Below are 27,131 nucleotides of genomic sequence, written 5' to 3'. Positions count from 1 at the left end.
TTATGACCCAGATAGACAACTGAATTTTGATTATTTAATTACATTTTGCTGAAATATGTACTTTTATACAAATAACATTTTGAATACAAGATTTAATTGTGTAATTGTGGTTCTATAGTGTGGTATTGCCAATTTTACTTAAGAAAATACTTTTTCCACCACTGGTTGCTCTCATGTATGATGATGTATCACATTAGAATGAGGCTGCTGTGGATTAAATGGCTCTCGACCACTGACTGTATCTAAGTTGTTTGACATGGTCCTGATTCGTTTATGATGATTTTCATGTGTCTCGTCCACCCACGTGTGACTAACAGGTCACACACACTTTTGCTTTCGCCCAGACGTGTGTGAGGTCAGCCGCCTGTCTGGCACAGATGTGTGTTGACGTGCCTCCAGCTGTTTGCGGGGAATCATGATGTCTGGACCTATACGGTCTGGACGGGAGGATCCTCCCTACACAGCCTGTGAGCTCACCACGACTTTTAATTAGACCGGATTCGCCCATTAAAGGGACGTCCAGCCGGGCCGGTCTTTCAAAGGCTTTTAAAAGCAGCAGGAGACTGAACTTCAGCAGCAGCAGCAGCAGACAGAGGTAAGATACTTTTCATGTTCTCTCTTAACCTGAAAGTAAAGTTCTATATATGATCTCACAGGATTTACATAAATCTGCCACTGACACAAAGATCTGATGCATTTATTATTTTTGTGTCTCATTTCACAGGTTGAAATGAAGATGTCTTCCACTTTGCTTTGTGCTGGTATTGTGTTGGCATGTGCCTTGACACTTAGTGCAGCTCAGTGTGAGTATAACTTGTGTGGCACTGGGAATATTTGACCAAAAGTGTATTTTCTTGTGTTCTGAGAGTCACAAACACGAAGCAAGTTGTTTTTGATGAAGCAATTTCCTGGTGTTGTGTGTTTGCTGAGCTGTCACTCGTTCATGTTTACCCTGCAAATAATGATAGAGCAGAGGGTCGACCCACTCCGGTGGAATAATAGCCTGTTCCCTCGCAGAGACTTTGTTATTGGAGAAAAAATAATGGAACATTTAAAAGTCTGGGTGTCGTTTGACTTTCAATGGATTTTCTGCAGCGAGCTGTAAAGGACGATGCGGTGGTGAGTACTACAGGGGTTACATGTGCCAGTGTGATTACACCTGCCTGCTTTATGGAGAGTGCTGCGAAGACTACGAATCTCAATGCACCACAAGTGAGTCTTTATTCTCCTGATATAATTAAAACTATATTTTTATTGTTTGTGCAAGCTTTTACTGATCAGATGTTTAATTGTGATTTTCATGTTTTACTAAGAGAGCAATGTGTCATAAACTCATTAATGTGATGAACGTATTCAGCATTGTGTAGTCTTATTGTACAGTGTGTTGAGCCCTGCTTTGTTTGTGTGCGACAGAAAGCTCATGTAAAGGTCGATGTGGAGAATCCTTCAAGAGAGGCCGGCGGTGCACCTGCGACTCTGACTGCTTCAAGTTCAAGCAGTGTTGTCCAGATTACACGAGCCAGTGTGATGCAGAGGGTGAGCCTCGTCCAGCTCGTTCAGCATGATCGTCATCACGTGTGATTTTCTGCATGTTCACGTCCACACATCCCCTTTCGCCGTTTCATACTCTGTGGTATCACCGTAATATTTTCTGTCATTACTAAGTGGTCATTCATCGTCTGGTCTGGTGTCGTCTGTTGACATTGGGTGGTCGTTTTGATACGTGACCAGCAAATACAGGGATGCTTGTGTGAAAGCATGGCTGCATGTTAAAATCAGCCCTCACCTCTCTCACCTGCACCATGAGATTAGTACACGTGCATGGAGAAGCGTGCAATGATATCTGCACCGATGCATTGGTTTCCATTTGACCATATTTTCTGTCCTGGTAATTCGTGCAGAGGAAATCAGTGGAGCAGCCAGTGCAACAGCACCAGTGAAGACTAGTTCATGCGATAGTGTAAACAATAACAAACCCACAGGTATACATCTCTTGGCAACAGGTTTAATTTTTTGTACGTTTTCAGTTTTTTAGGATTCAAGAGAAAATATTTTTAGGACTCGCTAATCTTTATTATTCATGAAACATTCCCACAGAGCCGCCTCTCACGGGACCAGAGGAGCTGCCTTCTACATCCAGTGAGGGAAACAAAGCAGGTGACAATTTGAAATGTACTCATTTAGCTCATCACCTATTACCTTTTGTATCTCTGTTTGTTTGTAATCTAAATAACACAAAAACTACAGAACTGATTATCGTGAAACTTGGCAGAAGGATGCAGTCTGGGTCAGGGATTCAAATGTTGGTGTGGATCTGGATCAGGGGGCAGATCCAGGACTTTCTTTTCCCTTTCTTTAACCTTTTGCGATGCGTTTCACACAGAACGATTCATGGATCTTGATGGAAAAAGTCAGGCACGTTTGGGGAACTGATATCTATAAGTGTGAGCAATTTGGTGGAGCTGGATTGAGTTTAAGGGGATTATTGGTTCTAGTTGGAGGTACAGTGTGTGCTCTACTGCCTTTCTACTTTCCCATGTGACATTATCATCACTGATTATTATGAGCTGAACCTGATTCATTTAACAGGATTTACGACATTTACCGTTGACCACCACACCTCTGTCGTTGTGGTTCGTTCGAGGGGCCAAGTCTCAGCAGGACAAGCCAAGAGAACAAGGCGCTCCGGCCAAGAGAAACACAAGGCAGCAGTGTTGTGATGAGTGTGTGGGAGGGTTACCGGCACAGGCTCAGTCCCAAGAGAGGAAAGCACCAAACCAAGCCAAGAAACCAAGACAGAACACTTTCTCCATAGGTTTAATTCAGGAGCTGGCCTGGAATAGTCAAGAGGGTGGAGTTTCTTTCATCCTCGTCACCTTCCTTCTCAGGAGGAAGACATGTTGTGATGTTTCCATGTGGAGAGTCACAGCCTCAGTGATGTGCAACCAACAAGTACAGGGGAAATAAAGATAGTGGTGTTGAAACTGAACATTGATTTGTTTTGTCACAGATGAAGATTCAACTCCTCTGGTTGGTCTAACCTCATATCTACCAGATGACTACAGTGATGGTGGGCAGTGATGATAAATCTATCAAAGCTCTTTCTCCAGTTGTTTTTATGACTGTGGGTTCACACAGCTTTTCATCTCTCTAGATACAAACAACCAGCTCCCTACGGACGAGGAATTCACCAACACTGGACAAGAGGAGACCAGTCCAGTCCCAGAAGGCACCAGTGGTTATGGGTCGTCCACAGCTGATCCCCTGGATCATGTCTCCACTGAACCCACCCTGCAGCCGGACACTCTGGAGTTCAGCACAGAGACGGTCACAGTCATTTCTCAGACAGAAACCACTCAGACAGACGATGAACCCACGCAGGCTGACGACAGCCTCACCACCCTTTCTATGGCCAGTGGAGAAGCCCCCATAGAGAGCACAGGTAGGGAGAGGAAACACATCTCAATGCTCCATGTCTCTGAACTCTGCTGAAGGATGAACACCACTCTTTCACATGATATTCTCTGATGGGGAGACATAAGTCTTGATACAACTGGGTAATTCTAATCTAATTCAAACCTAACATTTGATAATCATGTTCACCTCCAGATTCCAGTGATCCAGGAACAACCCTCCCTCAGGCCACGACAGAGCAGGTCTCCGACCAGCCGACACCAACCTCTGCAGCCCAGACAGAGGTTTCTGCTACAGCCAGCAGCCCAGAGCCGGAGACAGCAGGGCAGGGAACCGTCCAACCGGAGGACAACGTTTCTCCTGCAGCACAGATGACAGCTCTGCCGGAAGCCACCACTGATAATCCAGAGGTCACAACACTTCCCTTCACCACAGCAGCTTCAGCATCGACAGAACTCACACAGGACGACACAACCGTGGATACGTCACAGTTCACCACGCTGGACTTAACAACCATCCCTGACGAAACCACTTCCAACCCTGATCTCCTAAATACTGAGAGCAGCTCAGAGGATTCAACAACAGGCCTTCAAGATCTGTCCACCAGTGTTTCCCCAGAGCTCGATGCCCCGACGACTCATGTTCCCTCATCCACATCTGAAGCACAGGACGATACCACAGATGAGGTTACACCACAAGTAACCACTGCAGATCCGTCCAAACCCATCGAGGAACCCCAACCGTCCAAACCCACCGAGGAACCCCAACCGTCCAAACCCATCGAGGAACCCCAACCGTCCAAACCCATCGAGGAACCCCAACCGTCCAAACCCATCGAGGAACCCCAACCGTCCAAACCCACCGAGGAACCCCAATCCAAACCCACCGAGGAACCCCAACCGTCCAAACCCACCGAGCAACCCCAACCGTCCAAACCCACCGAGCAACCCCAACCGTCCAAACCCACCGAGCAACCCCAACCGTCCAAACCCACAGAGCAACCCCAGCGCAAACCTTTGCCATTGCCAGCTAAACCAATTCTGGTCAAAGACCCCCCCAAAGACCCAGAGACTAAACCTGTGGACGCTGCACAAACTCTGAACATAGACAATCCACGAGACTACCAGGCAGGTGAGAACTGTTCTCACCATTAGACTCCAGTTCCAGTTTCCTGTTTCCAGTGTGGAATCTGTTTTACATGAATTTGATAGAAATGCAAAGATGCTCCTTTTACACAACTATTTGCAGTCTGAAACAAAAAATGTTTTCTCAGTCTTATTACTCGTCAATCCAATCAATCCTTTTTTCCAGATGACAGCAACGATACAAACCTGTGTAGCGGGCGGCCGGTGGGTGCAGTTACCACCCTGAGGAACGGCACGGTGGTGGTTTTCAGAGGTCAGTGCCAAGGTCCTCACTGCTGACCCCTGATTTACACAATATCAAATGATGTGTTCATGTGTTTTATTCACACTTTTTTTTTTTACAGGACACTACTTCTGGCTCCTGAACAGACACAGGGAGCCAGGTCCGGCTAGAGGCATCACACAAGTGTGGGGAGTCCCATCCCCCATTGACACTGTGTTCACACGCTGCAGCTGTCAGGGCAAAACATACATGTTCAAGGTCAACTTTTTCCCCTAATCGGAGTTAACGTGGGCTTTTGCTGGATTTGAGGAATTTAATGGATGTCATAAATTTATTCTGCTGCTTCAAATTCAAGGAACACCCTCAAGGTCTAACATTTTCGTTTGTGCTCACATGATGTTGTGGTGTTTGCAGGGATCTCAGTACTGGAGATTTGACAATGATGTTTTGGACCCTGGTTATCCTCAAGTAATTGAAACAGGCTTCGGCGGGCTGCGGGGCCACATCACTGCTGCTCTGTCTGTGCCTCAGTACAACAGGAGGAGAGAGTCCGTCTACTTCTTCAAGAGAGGTGATGACTGTCGCTGTGTTTCATCCTAATTTAACCAAAACACTTATTATTTGTACAAAACCCTTTTTTATTGAATCGATTCTGAGATTATTATTGGTTCTTTCAGGGGGACTGGTCCAGAAATACTCATACCAGTTTGGCACCAGTCCATCATGTGGCAAGAAAGTCCAATACGCCGTGTACAATGTCCGCAACCGGGTGGTTCGACAAGCAGGTATAAAAATTCATCTGTAGAACAGTAGCTGTGGTGACTCACTGGGTGTTCTGCTGAGTATATCAACATGTTGACCGTGTTGCAGCACGTGCAGTTCCCTGAAAGAGTGAGTCATGCTTTTACAAGGTGAAAAGGGCAGAAAGGTCCATGTTGCAAATAGTGTGGTAAATAACAAACAGCATGTGTAACATTTTCAGGGTTAGGATTTTGTCAATGCCAAAACACTTGGGATGAGGAAAACACTGACACCCATTGTGGTTTCCTCACTCGTTTTACACTGATGTGTTTCCAGTGTCTCCTCTCGGCCCAGTCATCACCATCCGGACCTGGAGAGGTTTCCCCACCGCCGTCACAGCCGCTGTGTCCGTGCCCAGCACCAGGGAACCAGAAGGATACAAATACTACGTCTTCTCCAAATGTAAGACAATACATACAGTCAACACCAGTAAAGGAGCCAGTGGGTCCCATCTCAACAGATACGTTCTGTAAAATCATCAGAGAAAGAGAAGGCATACAAATACCAACAGTCCCCTTTTGAAACCACATTAGAATTCACTGGATATAGATTCTTATTTGGATCTGCAAAAAATTGCACATAAATATCAGCCTTTTTTTCAGCAAGATCCAATAATTATTCTGAGAAAATCAACAAAAATGTTGCAAAACACCTTCTCTAACAAAGTTAAAGTAACTTCAACATTTAATGGGTTCTTATCCTTCCACCCAGTTTCATGCTCATCCATCAAGTAGTTTTTACAAACCAACAGACAGACAGGGGTGAAAAAATAGATCCTCCTTGTTGGAGTTAAGGAAAACGTAGTGGAAAATGTTAGTTTAGCTCTTTGTACTTCAGATTAAAACCTCAAAACACTGCTTTCAATATAAGCCTATCAATTTACAGAAATGAAGTAGAAACTGTTTTATTGTTAAAATCTCTCCCGAGTTCATTATATTTAAATATCATGTTTCATGTTTCAGCCTGAAAGACATTTAACTTCATTCCCATCATGTCTGGGACGTCTAACAGAAACCATGTGTGTGTGGGTGTGTGTTAGGGTGGAGTGGAGGATTAGACAGATGTAAAGGTCATTGAGGGAGGTGTCCATTCATCTAAAAGTTTATCACGGAGAAACCACAAGAAAAGGTTCTGTTTCCACGATGTCCCCTTTATTTTAAACAATCCTATAGTTCCTTATAAAGAGTTTAAAGTGTTATGTTTGCGTTATGTCTGGACGACTTTACCGTCTAGTGTTTTAAATCATTCCTGATACATCACACACACCTTAAAATTCAAACCCTGCATTCGCCAGAAACTGTCCCAAGTTAATGTCCCGAAAACGCCATCGCCAGGACTGTTTGATATTCATCACTGAAATTGAAACTGGCACATGTATTTTAAAAAACATCCAAAATGCCCTTCATGAATTTAAAATTCACAATGAACTCATCTAATAACCATTTTGCTTCTTTTGCAGCCAAATCCTACAACGTGAGGCTGGATGGTGAACGTCCCGTCATGGCTGCTGCGCCCGCCAGCGTGTCCCCTCAGAGCAGCAGCTTCATCAAATGCCCAAGGACATGAAAAGCAGAGACTGTTTGTTTTTTCTCACCAATTTTCTTATCGTTTATTACATCCCTATTAAAACCCACTGCATCAGCATGGAGCGTGATTACAAAAAAGGTACTTTTGCAAGTACATTAAAAACAAAAGCAGAACATAAAAACAACAGGCTTCAGAGCACGTGAACGACTATCAGGACTGAGTCGAGAATCTGAACACGGACGTGGGATGCTTCTGGAGGGAATGACAAGTCGTCCGGTCGTGGTCGTCAAGTTTCCTGGATGAGTGCTTCATCTGGCGAATCGTCTCCCGTGTATTCCCCGAGAAGGAAACGCCTGACCTGTTGACATGAAACATTATTTCAAACAAAGCCTGTAACACCGATGAAAAACTTCTGTATTTGCATTGTAATGAACGTACTGTGTTTTTTAAATCTACATTAAAAACTCAACAACACACCCCAACGTGTATTAAAGGCTATGACTTGTAATTAAAATGAAACAGGGTTAGTGTGCACAGTTAGTCATGATGCAGGAAGTTAATCTTGTGAACACGCACATGTATAAAAGCCAAAAACATGTTACACTGCAATTAATGTGCATTAGAAATAAGAGAATGAGGGACAGAGAGATTAGTTTAAATTACTTTAGTCGCACTTTTCAGTCATGCAAGAACTTCTAGAAAATCTGGGACTTAATTTCTGACTTACAATAAAGATCAGTGTTGTTGTAAAAGTCTGTGTGGAAGCCTCCTGTTTGTTAGAATCAGACAAGTGTGATACAACCAGATTCTGGATTTTCTAACTTACAAAGATCCCTCATCACACTTGAACAATGAACCCTGTGGTTCATGGGAACATCCTGAGCCACTGAAGCAGCGTACATACGACGGATACTGGCATTTGAAGACAAGCTGATGAACATGAGTACTCAGAGCTTTGCAAATCACACGGCTGAGCCCTGACTGGACAAAGTGTGAGATGCTGCAGCAGCTTAGTTTTCTGCACTGTAGTAAACCTGGGAATTTCTTTACCAATACACAGGTCTGGGAACAGTTTAGTTAAACTACCACATTCACTTTTCAGTCAGAATATCATTGACATTATCAAATGTTTATATTACATTTGTGATATGTTTTCTTGGAGATAAAAATAGTTAGGATTTGTTGTTAATACTGAAACATTTCCCCCCCCCAGTTCCACATATTATATACTGGAGCTACACCAGTTAAGTCCTAAATAACCAATCAGGTGTGTTTACTTTTGAAGGTGTTACCTCCTCTCTTCATCCGGCCGCCGCGGCTCTCCGGCCAGCGCTGCAGCTGTCTGCTCGTTCCAGGTCTGGAGGGTTTAGGCGGCACGCTGCTTGTATCTACACACAAAAACACAACGTGTCAATCAGAGCTGAACATCACAGTTACATAAAAAAGGAGATTACATGACAGAGATTCACATCTGGAAAAAAGCTGCACAGTCATGAAGCTCCAGTGTACCTGCGGAGCTGGAGGAGGGCTCCTGGCTGGTGGAGGGGAGGCTGGCCTTGTCAGACAGCTGACTTTGCTCCTCCATGTCTCCCTGAGACACGACCTGATCCGACGACGCTTCAGCACTGGGCCTGGAACAAACAGAGAAAACAGAGAAAAAAATCAATAAATATATAAAAATACGTAGCAATGCAATTTGCAAAAACCTCCGTGAACAAAACAATCCTGAAACGCATCTTTTATAGTTTTACAGAAAGTTTTATTGTTGATGCAGCTACGGACAGGGGCAGTGGAAAAGGAAACTGATGACAAATGATGAGACACTTGATGCTGCAGTCTCTGGTCAGTGTCTGTGAGCTCCGACAGCTGTGAAAGACTTAAACCGACTGACAGACAGTAAAGAGGAGTGAGTCTCACCTATCAGTGTCAGGCTCCAGGAAGACATCATCTCTGTCCTCCCCTGTGCCGGCTGCTCCTGGCACCAGCAGGCCTGGCGTGGACGTGCTCACCATGGGAACCGACTGCGAGGCGTGCTCACTGCTGTCAGACTGAGCCGCCTCTGAGAAGATGGTTACTGGAAGCACAGGACATAAAAACAAGATGTGGATTCACTCAATGATTTGGGTTCTTGGCACCTGATAAAAAAATGTCCAAACAGTTTACAGAGACTGAAATATGCTGAGTATGTTAATAAAGAGAGAGCTGCTCCCTTCATATCAGACAGACAGACAGATACCTGGGGCTGTAACTTGCAGTGGGGTGGTAGGAACACTGCGTCCACCAGACTCTTCTTCATGAGTTGTGAGGAACAAGGGGCTTTCATATATCCCAAGACCTGAAGACAAGAATTGTTTTGCTTTAAAAACAAGTATCATATCTTTTTTCTGTTGCAGTTAGCTTATCGTTGTTTTACTTATTACAACACAAAGCGGTGAGGTACCTCCTTGTGATGCCAGTTGTCCCAGATCAGAGTGTGAAGACGAGCTGGTCTGGGGCATGTCGTCCGAAGGGCCGAACCGAAAGCGAGGCACACCGGCCACCTGCGGAGAACTGAGGAACACACAGACACACAGAAGTCGTTCAGTGCAATACGGTTACATGGAATTTTAACTTCTCTCCCTTTTTTTTTCTCAAATAAAAATATCAAAATATAGATCTGACAACTTATTCATACATTTCAAAGGGCATACATTTGATAAAATAATGTATTATTATTTATAGGAAAAGATAAGATGCAAAAATGTTAAGCTTTATTATACTTCAAAGTATAAAATAAAAGTAATTCATTAAATTAAAAATATTAAAAGAATTTTTTAAGACAGTAAATCAATGTTAAAAATGTGTTGAATATGATCAGAAGCCATATTAAATCAATGTTTCTGTTACAAATAATTCATGATACATTAAATGTCTCCTGAGAGTTCTGACTTCCAGGTCTGTGTTCATGTGTGTGAGACGTACTGGACGGCCTGGTCGAACCCGTCGCGGTGCGGCACCACCAGAGTGGGAGCGTTGGGAACCATCCTGTCGTCGTCGTCGAAGAAGTGCTGCTGCAGAGGAACAGACGGTGAAGAAGTGTTGGGATACGAACACAGTAAAAGTTTCACACCGAGGTCTGATGATGTTCTCAGAATATAGATGAGACTTAAAGCTCTTACCGGCAGCCCGGGAGTGAGCTGAGGGACTCTGCCCACTGTCTGACGACGAGCAGGCATGCGCTGTAAATGCAGACATTAAAAGACTGTTTTTAAAAATGAACGATTATTTGATCACAGAAATGAGTTGATTAAGGTAAGTAATCAATTTTCTGTTGACCGATTAATTTACAGGTCTGATTTATATTTGGAAAACAGGAGGAAAAACAAACATACAAAAAAATGTATGTGAAAATATGCAAAATATCACAATATAATGATCTTTATTGTAACTAATCTCATCAACGTTATTATTACAGAATAGATTACTCGTCCTTCATACCTGTCCCAGTTCTGATGATGGGGCAGGGTGGATGTTCGGGCGGGTTTGCAGCTGTTGCGTTGGTCTCCGTGGCGACTGGGGCATGCGTGAACCAGAGCTTGTGATAGGTTGATCGGAGGAAAACATCTCCATCGCGCTGCTTTCGACTAGAAGAGTTCAGAGGAACAGAGGTCAATCTGACTTGGAGCACAGACACTGGATCAGAAATGTAAACACTAAGGCTACTTATCAAAGACCAATGAAAACACGCATCATCTATTAATTAAATTCTAGCCTAAACGAACAATCTTCTTAGATTTTAACAGCACAAATCATGTTGAAGGTCAAAAATTTACCATTTCATAACATTATGATTACATTTTTGAAATGAGAGAACATCAGTTAGATTTTAATCTCAAAATTTCGAAAATATATTATGGACTAATATAACAAGATACAATCAGATTGACATGTTGGGATGATGAAAGATTTTTAGTTTGACATCAAATAGGTAGATTAATGAAGAGAGTAAGTGTTATAAGATGCATCTCCAGCCTTCATCTATTCAGTCTATAAAATCTATTGTTAGCCAAGTAAAAGTGCTTCTGAGTTTTCCTTTATTTAATCCAGATTTTGTTATATTATATTATTAAATTAGGATTAAATCAATTTCAATGTATTAGCTATACAGGCTTACAACACACACACCCAAAGGATTTGAATCATGAGTTTCACTTTTGTAGCCGTCATGAAAATGACCTGTATTTTGGCAAACAGTTGCACCAACGCTTCCTTTTAGACAGACGACAACATATTACATCTTTCCCAGTCATCGTGTCGAGTGTCAGATAACTAATTGGATGTCTGGACATCTTGTGAGTAACATGTGGATGTACGTATGTGCGTTTAACAGCGTTTCCTGGATCTTACAGCAGGGTGTCTGGGAATCCGCTGGTCTCTGGGTGGAGTCAAACGCCCCCAAACTCTCCTCAGTCTCCGTGCCCGGGTCTGTGACGTCAGCTCCCTGAGAAAGGAGAGGACAAAGGGGAATAATAAACGAAAACGGACGGTAAAAGAAACAAGACCACTAGTGAATTTTTATAAGTTTAATTGGGTCAAATAAAAATGTACAGAACACAAGCTGGTTAAAATGAGAAAATGCGTTATGAGATCTTTCCAAACACAGTAAAGATGCGAGGAATAAAATGGCAGAAAACCAGATACAGATTAATTTTCTCTCTATATGGAACAAAGATGCGCTTCAAAAAGGACAGTTAAAAAAAACTAATTCTATCCATATATACAAGTATGTGAGTAACTGTACAGAATCCTGCAAACACTGAAACTTTATAGCTACATAAATTAAATAAGAAAGAACTATTTATTAAGTATGGTTGGAGTTACGTTTGTTTATATAGAATAAAAGCACAATAATGTCATGCTCTGAAAATTATGCTTCATAATATATATATATATATATATATATTTATTATGAAGCATTTTTTTTATCCCTTGGCTTTAAACTTGAGGGAATGTTGCAGCTGGTAAATGCCGTCTCAAGTAATCAATTTATTATTTCATGTTAAAAACAGATAAACACACTGGACAACAGTGTTTTGCAGATTCCCAACTTCGAACATCTCTCACTGGGGCAGATTACAAGTGACAGACTGTTAACTGCACTTTGCAGACACTGTCTCATCCCACACAACATGTGCAACCACGTGCAGTGTGAACAAGTAAACAATCAGAGTCAACACTCACAGCTTGCACGCAGACAGAGAGTTACGACACGGGGATAAAATTCAAGTTACAGTTAAGGGGCGCTGTGGAAAAACTGAGTGTGTGAGCTGGAATGGGAACGTAAATCTCTGTGTGGGAAGGGGGTTCAATTAGGGGGAAGGGTTAATGTGCTTAAGGCCTGTGTGGGTGAGGACGTATAAAAAGGTCAAAGTTGTAACAGAGGTCTGTATATGTCATAAGCAATCAAACCTCTGTGTCATCTTCTTCATAGGCCTCGTTGCCATCTCCGCTCCCCTCATTGCTTTCCTCTCCTTCCTCCCCCATCCCTCCCTCATCTTCCTCTTCATCCTCTTCCTCTTCTTCCTCCTCGTCTTCATCTTCCTCCTCTTCCTCCTCATCGCATTCCTACCAATGAGCAGTGAACAAATCATTAGGCAAGAGACAGGGACATTTTTAAAAGACAAATTCTGTGGCTAGTGTCTAATGCAGCTTTGCCCTTAAAAAAAACACTTTCTACCTGCTCGTCTTCCTCCTCATCCTCCTCTTCCTGCTCCTCCTCACTCTCAGTGTCTGTTATTATGACGATAACTTCCTGTGACAGTTGTTCGGGGGCGTCACTCTGCGTCAGCGTCATCTCTTGGTCCAAAGTCATGGACTGTGAGGCGGCACTGTCCTCTCCTTCCTCCAGTGCTTGAAACTCCTCCGTCTGCAGAGTGCGCAACAGACATTTACATCATTTATCATGAATATTTAAAACTCTTTCTGATTGTAATTGTTGACTAACGTCTAATATATGTGGTAACAAGAGTTTACCATGAGCATTAGCTATAGAGATCGCCTTATGGTAAAAAACTTGCAGTGGGCCAGGACCAGCATGAGCAAAACACATGGAAAAACTTGCACCATATTTATCCTCTAGAAAATAAAAATAAAACTGCCAATTGTGACTGATGATCCATTTTCCATCTAGAAACAACAGGAGCCGTGAGGATGATAATGTAGGTTTGACAGTTTTATTACTGCAAAGACTGTTGTTGATAACACTGTCCTTATCTGCTTGCTTTCATAGCATCAAAATATGATATGATGATGACGGATTAAAATACATATAACATCTTGGAAAATCGTATTCTCTCTATGACCAACCTGACTTGCCTCTGCACTGTCTTGACTGTCTGTTGGCACGACGCCCTCAGCCTCAGCACTGTCCTCAGCCAGCACCTCCTCCTGAGGAGAAAACTGTCAGAGCTGCACCAATTCTTTTCACATCATTAACAACAAGGAAAATGTCTGTTGTCCAACAGGTTTCTGTGTAACCTGCTCCCTCACCTCTGGACCCACTCTCTGGATGATGCGTAGCTTCTTGGGTATAGGAGCCCTGGAGGTGTCCTCCGGGGGGGCTTCTGTGTCAGTGACCATGCTGCTGCTTTCCTCCTCCTCTCGAGGCCTCTTGGACATGGAGGAAGTTCCTGAAACTGTAGATTATTGAGATTATTCAGTCTTCTCCCTCACAGTGATACTCGAAATGCCCAAAATAAAAAGAGATTAAGAATATATTTTAAAACTGAGCAACTAAATAAATGTGGCTCAAAAATTATCTCTAAAAAAACTGGCATTTTGTGGATTTAAAACTATTTTTAAATGTTTATCTCTTCTCCTTGTACCAACCAAAAACACAGCACTATGACTTGCAAATGGATTAACTCATCTTCAATTCGTAAAGCTTCTCACCAGTGGCAAACATAGAGGTGGAGGAAGTCGAAGGCCATTCCACCTGTGAACTGGGTGTGGCCTCAATGACCAGAGGTGGTGGCTCCTGATTGGCTGGCTCTGCATGGCTCACGCTCTGTTGCTGCGTTGGTTGAACAAATGCCGTCGTCTGTGTCTGGGTCTGCTGAACGGTCAACATGGGGCTGGCTAAAGAGGCCTGGACATTGGGGCTGGACGAGCGCACAGAGCCACTGGCGCTGCCATACACGGTCACATGCTCCACTGGTGGGCCTTCAGTAGACTGAATGGCTGTAGAGAAATTCAAGTTAGTGGAAAGGAGATTCACATAAAGCTAAAGAAAAGTTAGAAATACAGAAAAATGTATCAAACTTTCTTCCCTGTGTGGGAACTAATTGGCCGTGCTCTTAATCGAACTGAGACAAATATCTCGGAACAACAGTAATTTGACTGATTAGAGCTGTTGACTTACCTTCCTGGGTCTCCACCTGAGTGGTGGGCATGACTGTAGCTGTGGGCGTTGGTGTGGGTACAGTCGCTGGAGTGATCATAGGCCGGATGCTTGCTCTTGGAGTGGGTTTGTTCCCCGGGTTGACCGGCTGCTTGCCGGCTGTTGCGACTACAGGCGTTGGCTTAATGTTGGCAGTTGGAGGTTCGGAGGTGCTGGCACTGACACACATAAAGATCAATGAATACAGATTCCTCTAATGCACAATTTATTTAGGTAAAACTTGAACAAGTCAAAGGAAATGTACTCGCGAACATCACAGAACTGTACGAAACATGTGGTAGATTCATTTCTTTATGTCCATGTTTCACTGCAGTAGTTTCAGTGGTTGAGTCTTACCTGCCCCTGTCTGCAGCTGGAGTTGTCTTCAGACTGATCTGCCTCTGTTCTGTGCTCCTCTGCTGCTCCTGGGTCTGAAAATCAGGATGGAGTCATTATGGTCGAGCTGCAAAGTCATTATACCACCAAACTCTTAATGCTTCAAACATCAGCTCAAATAAAATATAAGAATAAAAGTTACAAGTTACTATGGCTCTATAAACAACCTTGAAAGTTCAGGTAGATTTGAAAGTGGCAGAAAGCTTATGGGGAGGTTAATTACAAAATGTCTGTTATGTGAAAACTTTGAAGCGGGCTCTCACCTTGCTAGGACCTGCCTCAGGTGGCTCATCTCTTTGCTCTTGTCGCTCCTGTTGACCTCGCAGGTCTCTCAGTTCTCTCTCCTGCCGACTCAGGCGGCCCTCGTATTGGGACTTGAGAGCGCTCACTCGAACCTCCAGCTCCTCACGCTGCTGCTTTAGCTCATCATTTTCCTTCTGCAGCGCGTCTTTGGAGCCTGGACAGAAATTTCTCAGTTGTGAGATCTCAACCCCCAAAAAGCAAGCAACGGCACAATATCAGAAGGACCAATGGTTAAAGGACAAAGTCTCACTAGTGAGCTGGTTGATCCTCTGTCTGGCATAAACAAGAGCCTTTCGGGTCTTCTCCTCTTTGTTGGTCATCTGCTGCCTCAGTGTGTCCTCCTGTGAAGACTTATCCTGCAAATCCTGCCTCAGCCTGGTCAGCTCTGTCTGCAGCCTGGAGGACTGTTCCTGGGTGTTACGCACTTCAGTCTCCCGCTCTGTGACCACCTGTGGCAAGCCAAAAAAGATGGGATACAAATAATTATATGAATGTAAAAAAGGCCAGTGTGCTCACGGTGGAACTTGTGGAGGACTAAGAAAAACATGTGTGTTAGGTTTAACCTTGTTTATGTTCTCCAGCTGTCCTTCCAGCTCTTTGGTCTTGGCTTCAGCCTGGTTTAGAGAATCTCTGAGGCTCTGGAGTTCCTGAACTGACGCCTGACGAGCCTCTTCTTCTTGGGAGGGACCTGCTGCGGCCTCAGCCACCATCTGGAGGAAACAGCATGAAGGATTGACATGTTTAAACTAGCACAGAAAAGATGCTGTTGGTCAACAGTTCAAGATGGACTAAAAGATACATGGGCTTTTAAATTGCTTTGGTCTAAAGGCTGTGCTGACAACAGCTACTCTCACCTTGTCATGATCCACCTTGAGTTCATCATATTGAGTCTTGTAGCGACGCCCGATCTTCTTGACCTGCGTGATAGTTCGAACCTTGTCCAGGATTTCCTGGTTCTTGATTTCCACTTCCTTCTTCAGTGAATTTCGCTCATCAGTTATCTTACTCATACTGTCACGCAAGTTCTGTATCTGGCCTTGTAGGGTAGTTGTTAAGTTACTGCTCCTGTTGAGAGAAATTGGGAAGAGTTGGAAAATTAATAAGAAAGGTGGAACAGAAATATTATGTGACATGTTGTTGTGACATTCATTCTCCCATACCTGGACACATCTGCTTTAAGTCTGTTCGTCTCCTCAGAGAGCTGCTGGATGCGTTTGAGATGTGCCTCCTTCTCAGAGTGCAGACGCTTGTACTCCTCTGGGTCTGAATCTTTCTGTTGACTCACCAAATGCTAGAAGAACAAAAAGTGGATTTAGTGGTAATGAGAAAATAAGTTGTCGTAGAATTTTCATTAATGAGATTAAATGCTTTTCTAATGGAGAATGGTAAATTTCACCTTGCACACAGGCCTCACTATCAGTTTAGTATTTTCACTGACCTGCGTTCGAGCTTTCCAGCGCTTGATCTCCTCTTCCAGGATCTTCTTCTCCGCCTGCAGCATGCCGCTCTTCTCACTCAGCTCAGAGTTGGCCTGCTGCATTGGCATGAGGTCTGACTCCAGCTTCTGCAACTGAAACACAGAAGAGGAGCTGAAACCAAGTCTATTTGGAGGTTCACTGAGTATATTATTGGAAAACAGCCTTCTAAAGGAATTTCTGAATAAAATGGAACTGATACCTTAGCTTGGGTTTGCTGCAGCTCCTGCTCCATATTTTCCTTTTCCCCTCTCAGCATCTTGTTGGTCTCCATCAGGATGCTCATAGTTTCTGTCTTGGTCATCAGCTCGTCGTGCTGAGCCAGAGTCTTTGCTGTCACCTGAGTCATATCATCATTGGGCTTTTAGTCATATAGGGTAAATCTAGGTATTAATTATAGTGGCCAGGATAGATATAATTATATTAGTGTTAATCTTTAGGTAAGATTTCTTTGACCTTCTTGTTGTTGGAAATGGAGTAAAAAAAAAAAAAGAAGACTATTTTGCTGCACACATTAATAAAAAAACATAAGAAAAGACTATTTTGCTGCACACATTAATAAAAAAACATAAGAAAAGAATTCTAATAAAATAAACGAGTGAAGAAAACAAACAGAATAAATTCTTAGTTGACAAGAGTGAAGTGCATACCAAACTGAGTCTGCCAATCTGCAATGCAGCAATGTAACCTTGTTTAAGACAAGCAGCTGTTATAAGCATCATTACTGGTAAATGTGTGTTGTGAAATGAGTGTTGACAAGAATAAAAACACACCTGCATCCTCTCCCTTGCAGCACTCAAGCTGTCCTGCATCTCCTTCAGCTCTCGTTCCAGGTGCGCCACCCTCAGCCGATGACGCAAAGTCTCACCTTGGGCAACCTCATAACGGGATTCTGCTATCTCCTTCTCCCGACGCACAAACCTGAGATTGAGAACAAATCAAGGTGCCAAAATTTGAAAAAAAATATAGAAGAAAATAGACCAGCAATGTGACCAGTTGTCAAACGCTGCTAAATTTCTACAGGATGTTTGTTCTGTAATGAAGTTGGATACATTTTGTCCGACAGGTTCATTCACAAGTGTGATTTAGGCTGCATTACCTGAGAATCTCAAGCACTTGGTCTTGAGATTTGCCCTCTTCACTCAGGTAAATGTTCGTAGTACTCTCGCTGGCGGCACGCTGCAAGCTTTCGGCCATCTTGCTGCTCATTGTCTGGATCTGCTCATGCAGGAGAACATTCTGTCTCTGCAATTCCTCAAAGCGACTCTCAATCTTGGTCATTTCCTCCTATATGATAAGGAAAGAAATAAACTTCCATCAAAAATAGGCAAATGGGAAATATGATAAAATAAGCGGTCGCACATTAAAAGGTGATGATTTATTTGGCCCCGAAACAAATGATTGTTAGGATTGCACGGTGCCAACTCAAAGTTAACCTCACTAAAATCACATTATACACTCTACCAACCATGAGGATCTTTTCCTGCTCCTCCCAGGAGATTCTGGCCTCCAGGAGCTCAGTGTTGACCCTCTGTACTTTCTCTTCCAACTGGTGTTTGAGCTCGACGGCCTGCCGCGCCTGAGCCTTTGCAGCCTGCAGAGTCTCCACATCTGCTGCATGCAGCATCATCTCCCGCTCATATTTATCCTGTGCTTCTGCTGCCAGCTTAGCCTTGGAAATGGGAAAGGAAACTTTATATCAAAAATGATTTGTTTCCATGACAATACACATCACATTATTATAAAGGCGCTTACATGCTCCTGGCTGTCCTGAACCGCTTTCTGCTGCTGAGCCTCAGCCAGTGCTACCTGCTGTAGTGCCGCCTGTTGAGATGCCTGAGCGTTGCATAAACCTCTCCTTAGATTGTTTATCTAACAAGAGATACACACACACACAAAGATTAACCATTTTCAATGGAAAGTAACATTTTATATTTTTAATCAACAACAAAAAGGCTCAAAATTCAAATGTGGTGATGGAAAAATGTCACAAACCTTTAAGAAAACTTTTAACAAATGTTTGGAATGACTAAATATGGGACATCACTTTACCTGTTCCTCCAGTGAAGCTAGAGCTATCTTCTTCTGCTCTTCTAGGCCTTGCTTCTCTTTCTCTGCTTCCAGAAGCTTCTCCTCAATCTTTCGGTGCTGAATCTCAGCCTCCTTCATATGGGCTTCAATGGATGAGCGTGCCTGCTCCGTTACCTGGACATTTGCAAATTTTTAAAAAACAATAATCACCAGCAAAATTTCCCAATGTGCAATACTAACTTTTTAAAATGCTAAAATCATTCATGACTAACTGATAAACATTTCATTAACATACTGGATTACATTTACTTAAAGAGGCAACAATCTTAACGCTGACTTTGTGCAGGAAAAACTTTACTGTCAGACCAATACCTGGTGTGCAACACATATTTACCAGCCTCCTACAGCGCGCATACAACTTTTAAATCTACTTTTTATGTGCTTGCAGTCAATTGGATTTACGAGGTCAAACAATGACAGACAGCGTTTGTTTTGCACCTTCTTCTCTTTATCCAGGGACTCCTCCAGGCTCTGAGCCATGGCTCTGTACTGCTCCATGCTGGAGGTTACTGCCTTCAGGCTCTCTGCCAGCTCCTCTACGCGGGTCTCAGCCAACCTCAGGCGGCCCTGAAGGTGCTCTCTGTCTTGATCTGATACCTGCAGGCCTGGAAACAATCAGCAGCATACGTGAGTGATGCAGCTTGACAACAGTGCAATGAATGTGTTATCATTACAGAGAAAGGACGCACTAATAAAATACCATTACATAGTTATGAGGCTGGGCTGAAAACCCAAAGAAAGAATGACCTAATTTGGGCTTTTTTTTTTACTGAATCTTGATTTATATAAACTGTTGTGAAAAACACGAGTTAATGAGTATAAAGAATACATGAAAAAATGTGGGCCAATTTTAAATCTGGGTTACTAAAATGCAATAAGACAGGACCTGTACAATTTCCATGAGTTGTATTATCTTCCCTAAACTACAAACTAGCTCGTAAATGGTCATTATAGTGAACAATTATAAAACACAGACAATACATTTACCAGCAGTAATAAAGGATTTAGCTTTCAAAGACATAACCCTGAGAATTACAAAATATTTTGGAGCGAATACATGTATGGATTCATATGTGCATTGTGTGGTTATATTTTCTTTAGTGAGTGGGTGTGTGTTTGTGCCAACCTCTGGTGGTGGGTGTGGAGGGGCAACTCAGGGTATGATGTGCTTCGCTGCTGCCTTGCTGCAGCCGGAGGGAGTTGAGCTCCAACTCAGCAGCACTCAGCAGCTCTTTGGTCTTCTGGTATAAAGCCACCTGCGTCTCCACTTGCCTCTTTGTCTCCATTAACTGGATCTGTGCGTGAGAAATCAGGGACATTGAGAAATCCCCTAACCAGACATTTGAATTCTCTACCCCCTTTGATATCCGTGTTTATTTGCTTTAAGGAAGATGGAGTGTGGATATCTGGGGAGACTTCCATCACTCATAAAATAGGTTTAAGTCCTCCGTGGAAACATCTGAAATGTTCATCTTCTGCTGATGCCTGAACAGGGCAAACGGAAACTTATTAAAAGGCTATGACTGTGATGTTAAGGATAAACTTCTTTAGATGATGTTTGACCACCGCGCCCATACCAATTAAAAAATGAAACTAAGAGTAAAAGATAAAATATCCCTTGTCTGAAGGTACTACAAGACCTACAGTTTTTAAGTTGCACCAAAATCACCAAAATCCGTTACATTAAATCAGGAAATCTAGGCTTACTTCTTGGTTTCTGCTGAGCAGGTGGCGCTGTTCCACCTCGTTCTCCAGCCGCTTCTGCAGCTGGGAGATCTCCCGTTCCTGCTTCTCCAATTGGTTGTTAAGACGCTGGCGTGTGTCGGTCTCTGAACGCTCAAGAGTCGCCTAGAACAACACATCAGTTAACAGCATGAACTATGTTTGTGTGTATGAGAGAATGAGCTGCATGAAACTTCATGTAGCCCAAACCATTCCCTCTTATTCCATTCCCTGTCAGGTGTACTATTTATATTTTGTACTTGTTTTGGGTCCTCTAAAACCAACTTTTTCTTAAATGTTGTGTTATATTTGCTGACTGCAGACAAAAGACTTAAAGCTTGCTCTTATGACATTTATGTGACTGAATCTTTCCCACAAATCAAGCAAAACAGACAGACAGCCTTAAATGACAATGTTAGGGGCATTGATTATACCAATGAATAAACTCCACAAATACACACTTCCTCGTGAACATGTGTTGGAAAAGAGTTATGTTGGACTAGTGTAGTAAATAAAAAAAAAAGTGAATCAGAAAAGGTACACTTCATACAGGCCTCAGAAAGAGAGCTTCAGGGGAAGATTATTAAAAGGTTCTTGCATGATGTCCAAGAAACCAGAATTTACACTTCAAGATTACCTGAATTGTCTGGAGGTTGGTCAGCAGCATGTTCTGGCTCTGTTGTTGACTCTGGATTGATTCTTTCTCCTGCATCAATCTGGACTCCACCAACTTCAGCAAGTCTCTCTCCTTACGCAGGCCCTCAGCGCAGCCCTAAGACACAGGAGCAGATAAGCAATTCCCTCTGACGGGTTGTTTTTGAACGGTCTCAAATCTACTGCTACAATTCCCCGGAGGGATGATAAAATTCCAAGAAAAACAGACACAGCCACAAAAGACAACTTGAAAAGGCAAAAGGATGGTGGAATAAAGACAAACCTCCGCCATGGAGAGTTTCTCTTTGGCAGCTCTCAGATCCTCATTCAAAGTGTGGATAGTTTGCTCCTGCTTCTGTGTAGCAGCAATCATCTTCTGTTCTTTCTCTCTTAGGGAGGCAATCTCCTTCCTGTAGCCCTCAACGTTGTCCTGAAGCATCTCATACCTGGCGTTGTAGAGATGGAAGTCACTTTTAGTGATCTATGCATCTCTCGGAGATGACAAACTTTTGCTTTTCTTCCCCAAAGCAATTTACATCAGTGTTGTTCCTGCTCATGTTTTTCAAACTTACCTTTTGGAGGCAAACTCCAACTGGGTGGATATTTTGGCATTCTGGGAGCGGAGGTCAGAGAGCTGCTCTTGGAACTTCTCGCTCTGCACAGTCGACACCTTGTCACCCTCCAAACGCTCCTTTTTATAAGTGGTAAACACCTCCTGCAACTGCAGATCCAAAGAGATATTATTATTTTCTATCAACACAGCAAGAGCCGTTTCTGCGTCATACCAAAGGTTAATAGTCAGTCATCAATGAAAAATAAATCTGTAACTTTAGGGCCTTTCACACCGTGGCTGAACACTGAAATACACATTCTGATTTATTTCCACTAGGAAGAGTCACTTTTCCCTTTAATTGCTTTCCCATTTTTTTGTGCTATTTTCTAGACTAACTAGGTGACAACATAAATGTTTACATTCACCCTGCCTTCACCCTTATTCTCTTATCATTAAACAAAATAAAAAGGCCAAGAATCATGTCAGGGCCATTTAAATAAATGCAGATTTCTCAATATAGACATATTGCCCTCTAGTGGCAGTCATGAGAAAGCTCAGGGTGTAGGAGGTGGTGGCAATGGGGGACATTTTTATAAATACTAATCTACAACAAATCTGTACTTTTGCTTCACAGTAAACTATTCAACAATAACAATCAGGTTTGGAAGAATAGAGAAAATAATAAAACTACATATATTTTGGAGGAACAGACGTGGGCTTCAGAAAATTTAAACCAGTTATAATTGTGAACACATGGTTTAAATGTAGCACTGACCTGTCGCAAGGCAGCCTTGGCCTCCAGAGCTTCAGTAGACTCTGTTGCCATGGAGACAAGAGCAGTGGGCGTTCCTGTGGTGGGAGTGGCTGCAGGTGAGCGTCGAGGCGTGGAGGTCAGGGAGAAGTCATCGGGTAGTGCATCTTAAGAGGGGGGAAAAATGCTTAGAAATTCCCAACTACTTTGAATTTCTTGGCATCATAACAGAAGCTGCTACATGTGGATGTTCCTGATGTCCCTGTGCTGTGTCCATTACAGAGCAGCCCATTTATATCTTGTCAGTGTTACCTTGCTGAGGAAAGCTCACTCCGGTTGCCTGAGCCAGCAGCACACGGTACATGTCCCTCTGCCTCACGATGGACTCGGTCATTTTATTGTGCTGACTGCGCTGCTCCTTCAGGGACTCCAGCTCCACCTGAGCCTTCCCCAAACTCTGCTCCAGCTCACCATGTCTGTAATGTTATGAGGGAGATAATGAGTGCATCAAGAATCTGATGCTAGAGACAGAAAAACATATATTTGTGTTTTGTACCAAATGTTAAAGACAGTATGTCATTTGTTTAAACGTTTCCCTCTCTGTAAGCTTAATGTATTTGGTTGGACCAAAAAGAAAACTAATTTGTACACACCTGCTGACAGTGCCCTCAAACTCCTCTTTCTCTTGGGCCTCACTGAGCTCCCTGAGGGCCACCAGGAGACGTTGGTTTTGCTTCTGAAGCTCCTCCACACCGCGGAAGGTCACCAGATGTTGGCTGATCACCTCCGATGTGCTGCTGATGTCGGCTGAGCTCACATCCTCCTCGAGAACAATATGGTTTCCACGAGCCTCTTCAAGCTCGATGAGCAGCACTCGTACCTGGAAGAAAAGAAAAACATGAATTAAAAAAACAATACATTTGGAGAAATTAGATAGCTTACATGTTCAATATAAAAAAAAAACAAGTAAAAAGGTGGAAGAAGAAAATGAACCCACCTGCTGAGCCATATCGGACAGCTGCAGTTCACATCTCTGATTGTCCCGTTCTAAGACTGAGGAATGCTTGTTGGCCTCATCAGCCTCCCTCTGCAGGCGGTGCACCTCCTGAATTAAAAAAAACACGCACATGTAAACATTGATTAGTAACTTAAAATTCAAAAATTGTGTTGATGTAGTGCAAAATAGATTATCCATGGATTATGCACCTTGAAAGCCTGCTCCAGCTTGGCAGAAAGACTGGCCACTGACTTCTGCATGCGCTCATGCTCATCACGTTGCCGTTTAAGAATGGGGCCTTTTGCCTCCACTTCCTGCACTATGTCATCCAGGTACTTGTTGACTCGTTTGTTCTCCAGGCGCTCCAACTGCAGCTGCTCCTGGCTCTCCACATAGGCAGTATACAACTGAAAACACAGATTACATATCATAAGAAAATAAGATAGTTCTTAAGGAAAAACAAATTTATTGGGCAATTAGCACATAGTGGAGCAACCAGTGTGAGAATGCATACCACAGTCCAAGAACAGAGGTATATCCAAATTCAGAAGTAACACCTTTAACCATGATACTGGGAATCTGTTTGTGGCACTTCACAGGACCTTCAATCTATTTCTTACAAACCATCCTCTCCAGCCCATTTCCAAGTTCTACTACAGCTATTGCTGAAATTTACATCTTTAATAAATAGTGAAATTACGCTGCACATACCTCAGTGAGCTTCACACCAGGTTTGATCTTGGACACAGTAGCAGCTGTTGGAGACATTGTTGTCATTTGCTCTTCTGTCAGCACAGATGATGTTCCAAGTGGGCCTGGAGAGAAAAAGGAGAGGACACATCGCAGGTCATTATTTCCTAGAAAGTCTCTTTGGGTTGGCTTATTTTAAAGTCAAGATTGAATTTCTGTCATGGACTTGTTACATGTCCAGACTGTAAAACTGTCAGAAAAACAGACCTCTAAGTTTAGAGCTCGACAGCAGATCATTGGCGTTATCCAGCTCTTTCTCTAGACTCTGGATCCTCTCATTTAGTTCAGCGACAGTCTTGTCTGTGGCACCATTACTCTCCTGTAACTTCTCCTCAAGGACCTTGTTGGCTGTGGGAGAAACAAAGGAAATCGTAGTTGGACCCCAATGCTAAACAAAGCATATTCAAACCAGGAAGAATTAAAGTATTATGTGATGATTTCTGCTTAGTGGTTGTGGATATTCTGTGGAGGCCTCACACCTTCTCCAGCCTCCTTTAACAGTTTATGTAGCTCCTCCACAGCCAGACTCAACTCTTCACTTTTTGCCTCAGCATCTGCAGCTGCACCCTGCAAGTACAAGTTATTCTGAATATTAACATTGATATTAAAACCACAGAATAAATAAATGTGTATAACTACATTCAGAGCAAATAAAAGCCCAAATAAGCAAAGTGTGCTGAGCTGGGAGTACATGTTGTGTTTGTCTACATTACTGGACCATCCAGGCTCATTGTGACGCACGTGAACATACCTTATATAAATTGGAGAGCTTAATGTTGGCATTCAACTCATTTCTGAACTTTTCCTCCATGTTGGCTTGTTGTTCCTTGGCCTAAAATAAGTAAAGATTCATTATTAAACTTACCACAGAGAGAAACAATAAATGCAAAACACGCCAAATTTAAATTCAGCCAAGAATCAAGGTAGGCTGTAAGAAATACCACATACGTCTTTCAGTTTGCTGATCATGTCCTCACTCTGTCTCTGAAGATTTTCATTTGAAGTCTTCAAACTAACCATTTGGTCTTGGAGGCGGTTCAACTGGAAAAAAAACAAAAAACAAAGGGTATTAATTATGCTTTTAAGAGATGACAATGACAGTAAACCAGAGTAAACTAGTTTCCACACACACCAGCTCTGTTCATGTGTGTTGTTACTCTTGTACTGACATGTAGCTGCTATAAGCATGCTAGCTCTATAACGTAATGCAGTTTCACAAATTAACTATTGAGATCAAGATAAAGTAAACAATATGTAAATAAAGAAAAGAGACTTGCCTCATCTTCTTTGTTCTCCAGGGAGCATTTCAAGTCCAGGATCTTGTTTCCCTTCTGTCTGGAGAGAGACAGAAGCTCCTCACTCTTTGCCTTCAACTCCTCATTCAGCCAAGATGTCTGACCATGCAGAAGCTCCTTCTCTTGTTCCATTCGCTTTTCCTTGTACTGTAACGACAAACCAAGTACAATTAATGGCAATCATTGTTTACAGTGTCACCTCCTCTGCAGACAAAGGTGTTTTTAAGATATACGATCAATGTGAGATAAAGATATATACGTGTGTCTCACTTTAATGTTGACTTCGGCAGCTTCGAGCTCATCTAGCTTCATCTGCAAGGCCATCTTAGAGGTGTTGACTTCCACCAGCTTATCATTGAGCTGCCTCAAGTCATCTGGTGGAGCAACAGAAAATAACTCAAGTGCCCTGTCAAAGTAAAAGTTAGTTTATACAAACAAAAGACTGAAACAATGTCGGTACCATTTACATGCTCCACTTCCAACGACCTCCTTTCCAGAGTTCGCACAAGATCTCGCTTTTCTGCCTCAAGTTCCTCTTTGGCTTTTGACAGCAGAGTCTGAAATGAAAACCACATTCATACAACCATATCGATTGCCGGTTTACAAATGGTGTGCTGACAAGCCCAGTTCAATTAAAAACACGATCCATTCTTAATGTTCTCGTTTGTGTCACTATTTCACCTGCTCGGACGACAGCTTCTCTTGGACAGTCTCATATTCACTGTTCTTCTCACGCACAGTTTTGAGATCCTCCTCTGCAAGAGAGAGACACAATATTATGAAGTAGATTGAATTCACTCTAGAGTAAGTTATGGTTAAGTCAGTTTTGACATTGCAATGAGTTCACTCTTACCAAGCTTAGTAAACACATCTTTGAGTTTAAGATGGTCTTGAGTCTGGGACCGAAACTCCTCCTGACACTGGGCAAGCTGCTTCACTTTTTCAAAGAAATGTTGCTCTGAAGGAGGAAGGTCAACAAAGACATGAATATCACATTTGGACGCTCACTTGCATTAGTTATCGTTCGGTGTGTCATCCGAGTCCATGAGGCCGAAACAACAGTCTCATACTTTGGTGATTTACTTGATCAAAATCTTATAAGTGTTATACTAAGTTTGTTATTCGTGGGTTTTTACCCTGACAAAAATAAAGCTAAACTAAATCGTGTTAAAGTAGCTCAGTAGATGATTGCACTTTCACGTTAGCATCAGCTAGCTTCACGTCGTTGTTAACTGACAACCGGCAGTTAAACGCAGCCAGAGCCGCTAATAGACGCGTAACACTGTCATTAAGAGACGTGTGAAACTATCGCACACGTGGGGTTGATGTGTACGTGCGTTCAAAATCTAAATATTTACTCAAACTTTGGTCCGGTCCAACAACACGCTGGCACGGCGAGTGGAACGCGTTAGCACCGACCGGCGCTAACAAGCTGGAATAACGTGAACCCACTCACCGTTGTCGACTCGAAACTGCTCCTGCTGCGCTTTCAGAGAGTCGATCTCGTATTGCTGATCGGACAGAATCCTCTCGAGCTTGTTCTGAACGGGTTTGGGTATTTTACAAATCTCCGAGTCGCCCAGCTCCTGCAGCAACAGTGCCGCCATTTTTTTTACC

The 27,131-nt window shown here is 42.9% G+C and overlaps 2 protein-coding genes across 8 annotated transcripts; one reads left to right on the top strand and one right to left on the bottom strand.

Annotated features, from left to right (window-relative positions):
* Window positions 1-345: 345 nt before the first annotated feature.
* Window positions 346-7,862, top strand: prg4b (proteoglycan 4b). Of its 2 annotated transcripts, XM_035176503.2 has the most exons (15): window positions 346-595; window positions 725-803; window positions 1,096-1,212; window positions 1,414-1,536; window positions 1,902-1,982; window positions 2,098-2,157; window positions 3,011-3,070; window positions 3,155-3,442; window positions 3,610-4,545; window positions 4,726-4,812; window positions 4,904-5,040; window positions 5,197-5,353; window positions 5,460-5,567; window positions 5,860-5,985; window positions 7,043-7,862. In XM_035176503.2, the coding sequence occupies exons 2-15, from the start codon at window positions 731-733 to the stop codon at window positions 7,147-7,149; spliced, it is 2,460 nt and encodes an 819-aa protein (XP_035032394.2). In that variant the 5' UTR covers window positions 346-595; window positions 725-730; the 3' UTR covers window positions 7,150-7,862. The 2 variants fall into 2 exon arrangements, with proteins under 2 accessions (XP_035032394.2, XP_035032395.2); XM_035176504.2 differs by lacking the exon at window positions 1,902-1,982.
* tprb (translocated promoter region b, nuclear basket protein) lies at window positions 7,163-27,131 on the bottom strand. Of its 6 annotated transcripts, none has more exons than XM_047342904.1 (52): window positions 26,971-27,131; window positions 26,368-26,472; window positions 26,196-26,269; window positions 25,975-26,071; window positions 25,785-25,888; window positions 25,497-25,661; window positions 25,168-25,260; window positions 24,971-25,051; window positions 24,699-24,786; window positions 24,427-24,567; window positions 24,181-24,284; window positions 23,679-23,876; window positions 23,470-23,577; window positions 23,126-23,352; window positions 22,785-22,948; window positions 22,497-22,639; window positions 21,741-21,889; window positions 21,452-21,614; window positions 21,152-21,286; window positions 20,500-20,640; window positions 19,919-20,087; window positions 19,231-19,397; window positions 18,754-18,906; window positions 18,457-18,573; window positions 18,170-18,373; window positions 17,801-17,988; window positions 17,475-17,622; window positions 16,904-17,041; window positions 16,665-16,796; window positions 16,387-16,517; window positions 16,081-16,291; window positions 15,790-15,936; window positions 15,477-15,675; window positions 15,187-15,380; window positions 14,885-14,958; window positions 14,510-14,706; window positions 14,041-14,328; window positions 13,639-13,784; window positions 13,456-13,536; window positions 12,827-13,015; window positions 12,559-12,714; window positions 11,497-11,590; window positions 10,588-10,733; window positions 10,269-10,328; window positions 10,072-10,160; window positions 9,551-9,660; window positions 9,347-9,445; window positions 9,028-9,184; window positions 8,620-8,741; window positions 8,388-8,498; window positions 7,838-7,879; window positions 7,163-7,468 (listed from the first exon to the last, which is right to left on the bottom strand). In XM_047342904.1, exons 1-52 carry the CDS (start codon window positions 27,119-27,121, stop codon window positions 7,419-7,421), a joined length of 7,140 nt encoding a protein of 2,379 aa, XP_047198860.1. In that variant the 5' UTR covers window positions 27,122-27,131; the 3' UTR covers window positions 7,163-7,418. The 6 variants fall into 6 exon arrangements, with proteins under 6 accessions (XP_047198860.1, XP_035032393.2, XP_047198861.1 ...); XM_035176502.2 differs by having other exon boundaries at window positions 8,403-8,498; XM_047342905.1 differs by having other exon boundaries at window positions 10,072-10,157.

The sequence above is a fragment of the Hippoglossus stenolepis genome, chromosome 14 (genome assembly GCF_022539355.2).
Source record: "Hippoglossus stenolepis isolate QCI-W04-F060 chromosome 14, HSTE1.2, whole genome shotgun sequence".
Lineage (NCBI taxonomy): Eukaryota > Metazoa > Chordata > Actinopteri > Pleuronectiformes > Pleuronectidae > Hippoglossus > Hippoglossus stenolepis.
This window is presented reverse-complemented; position numbering and strand designations above follow the sequence as displayed.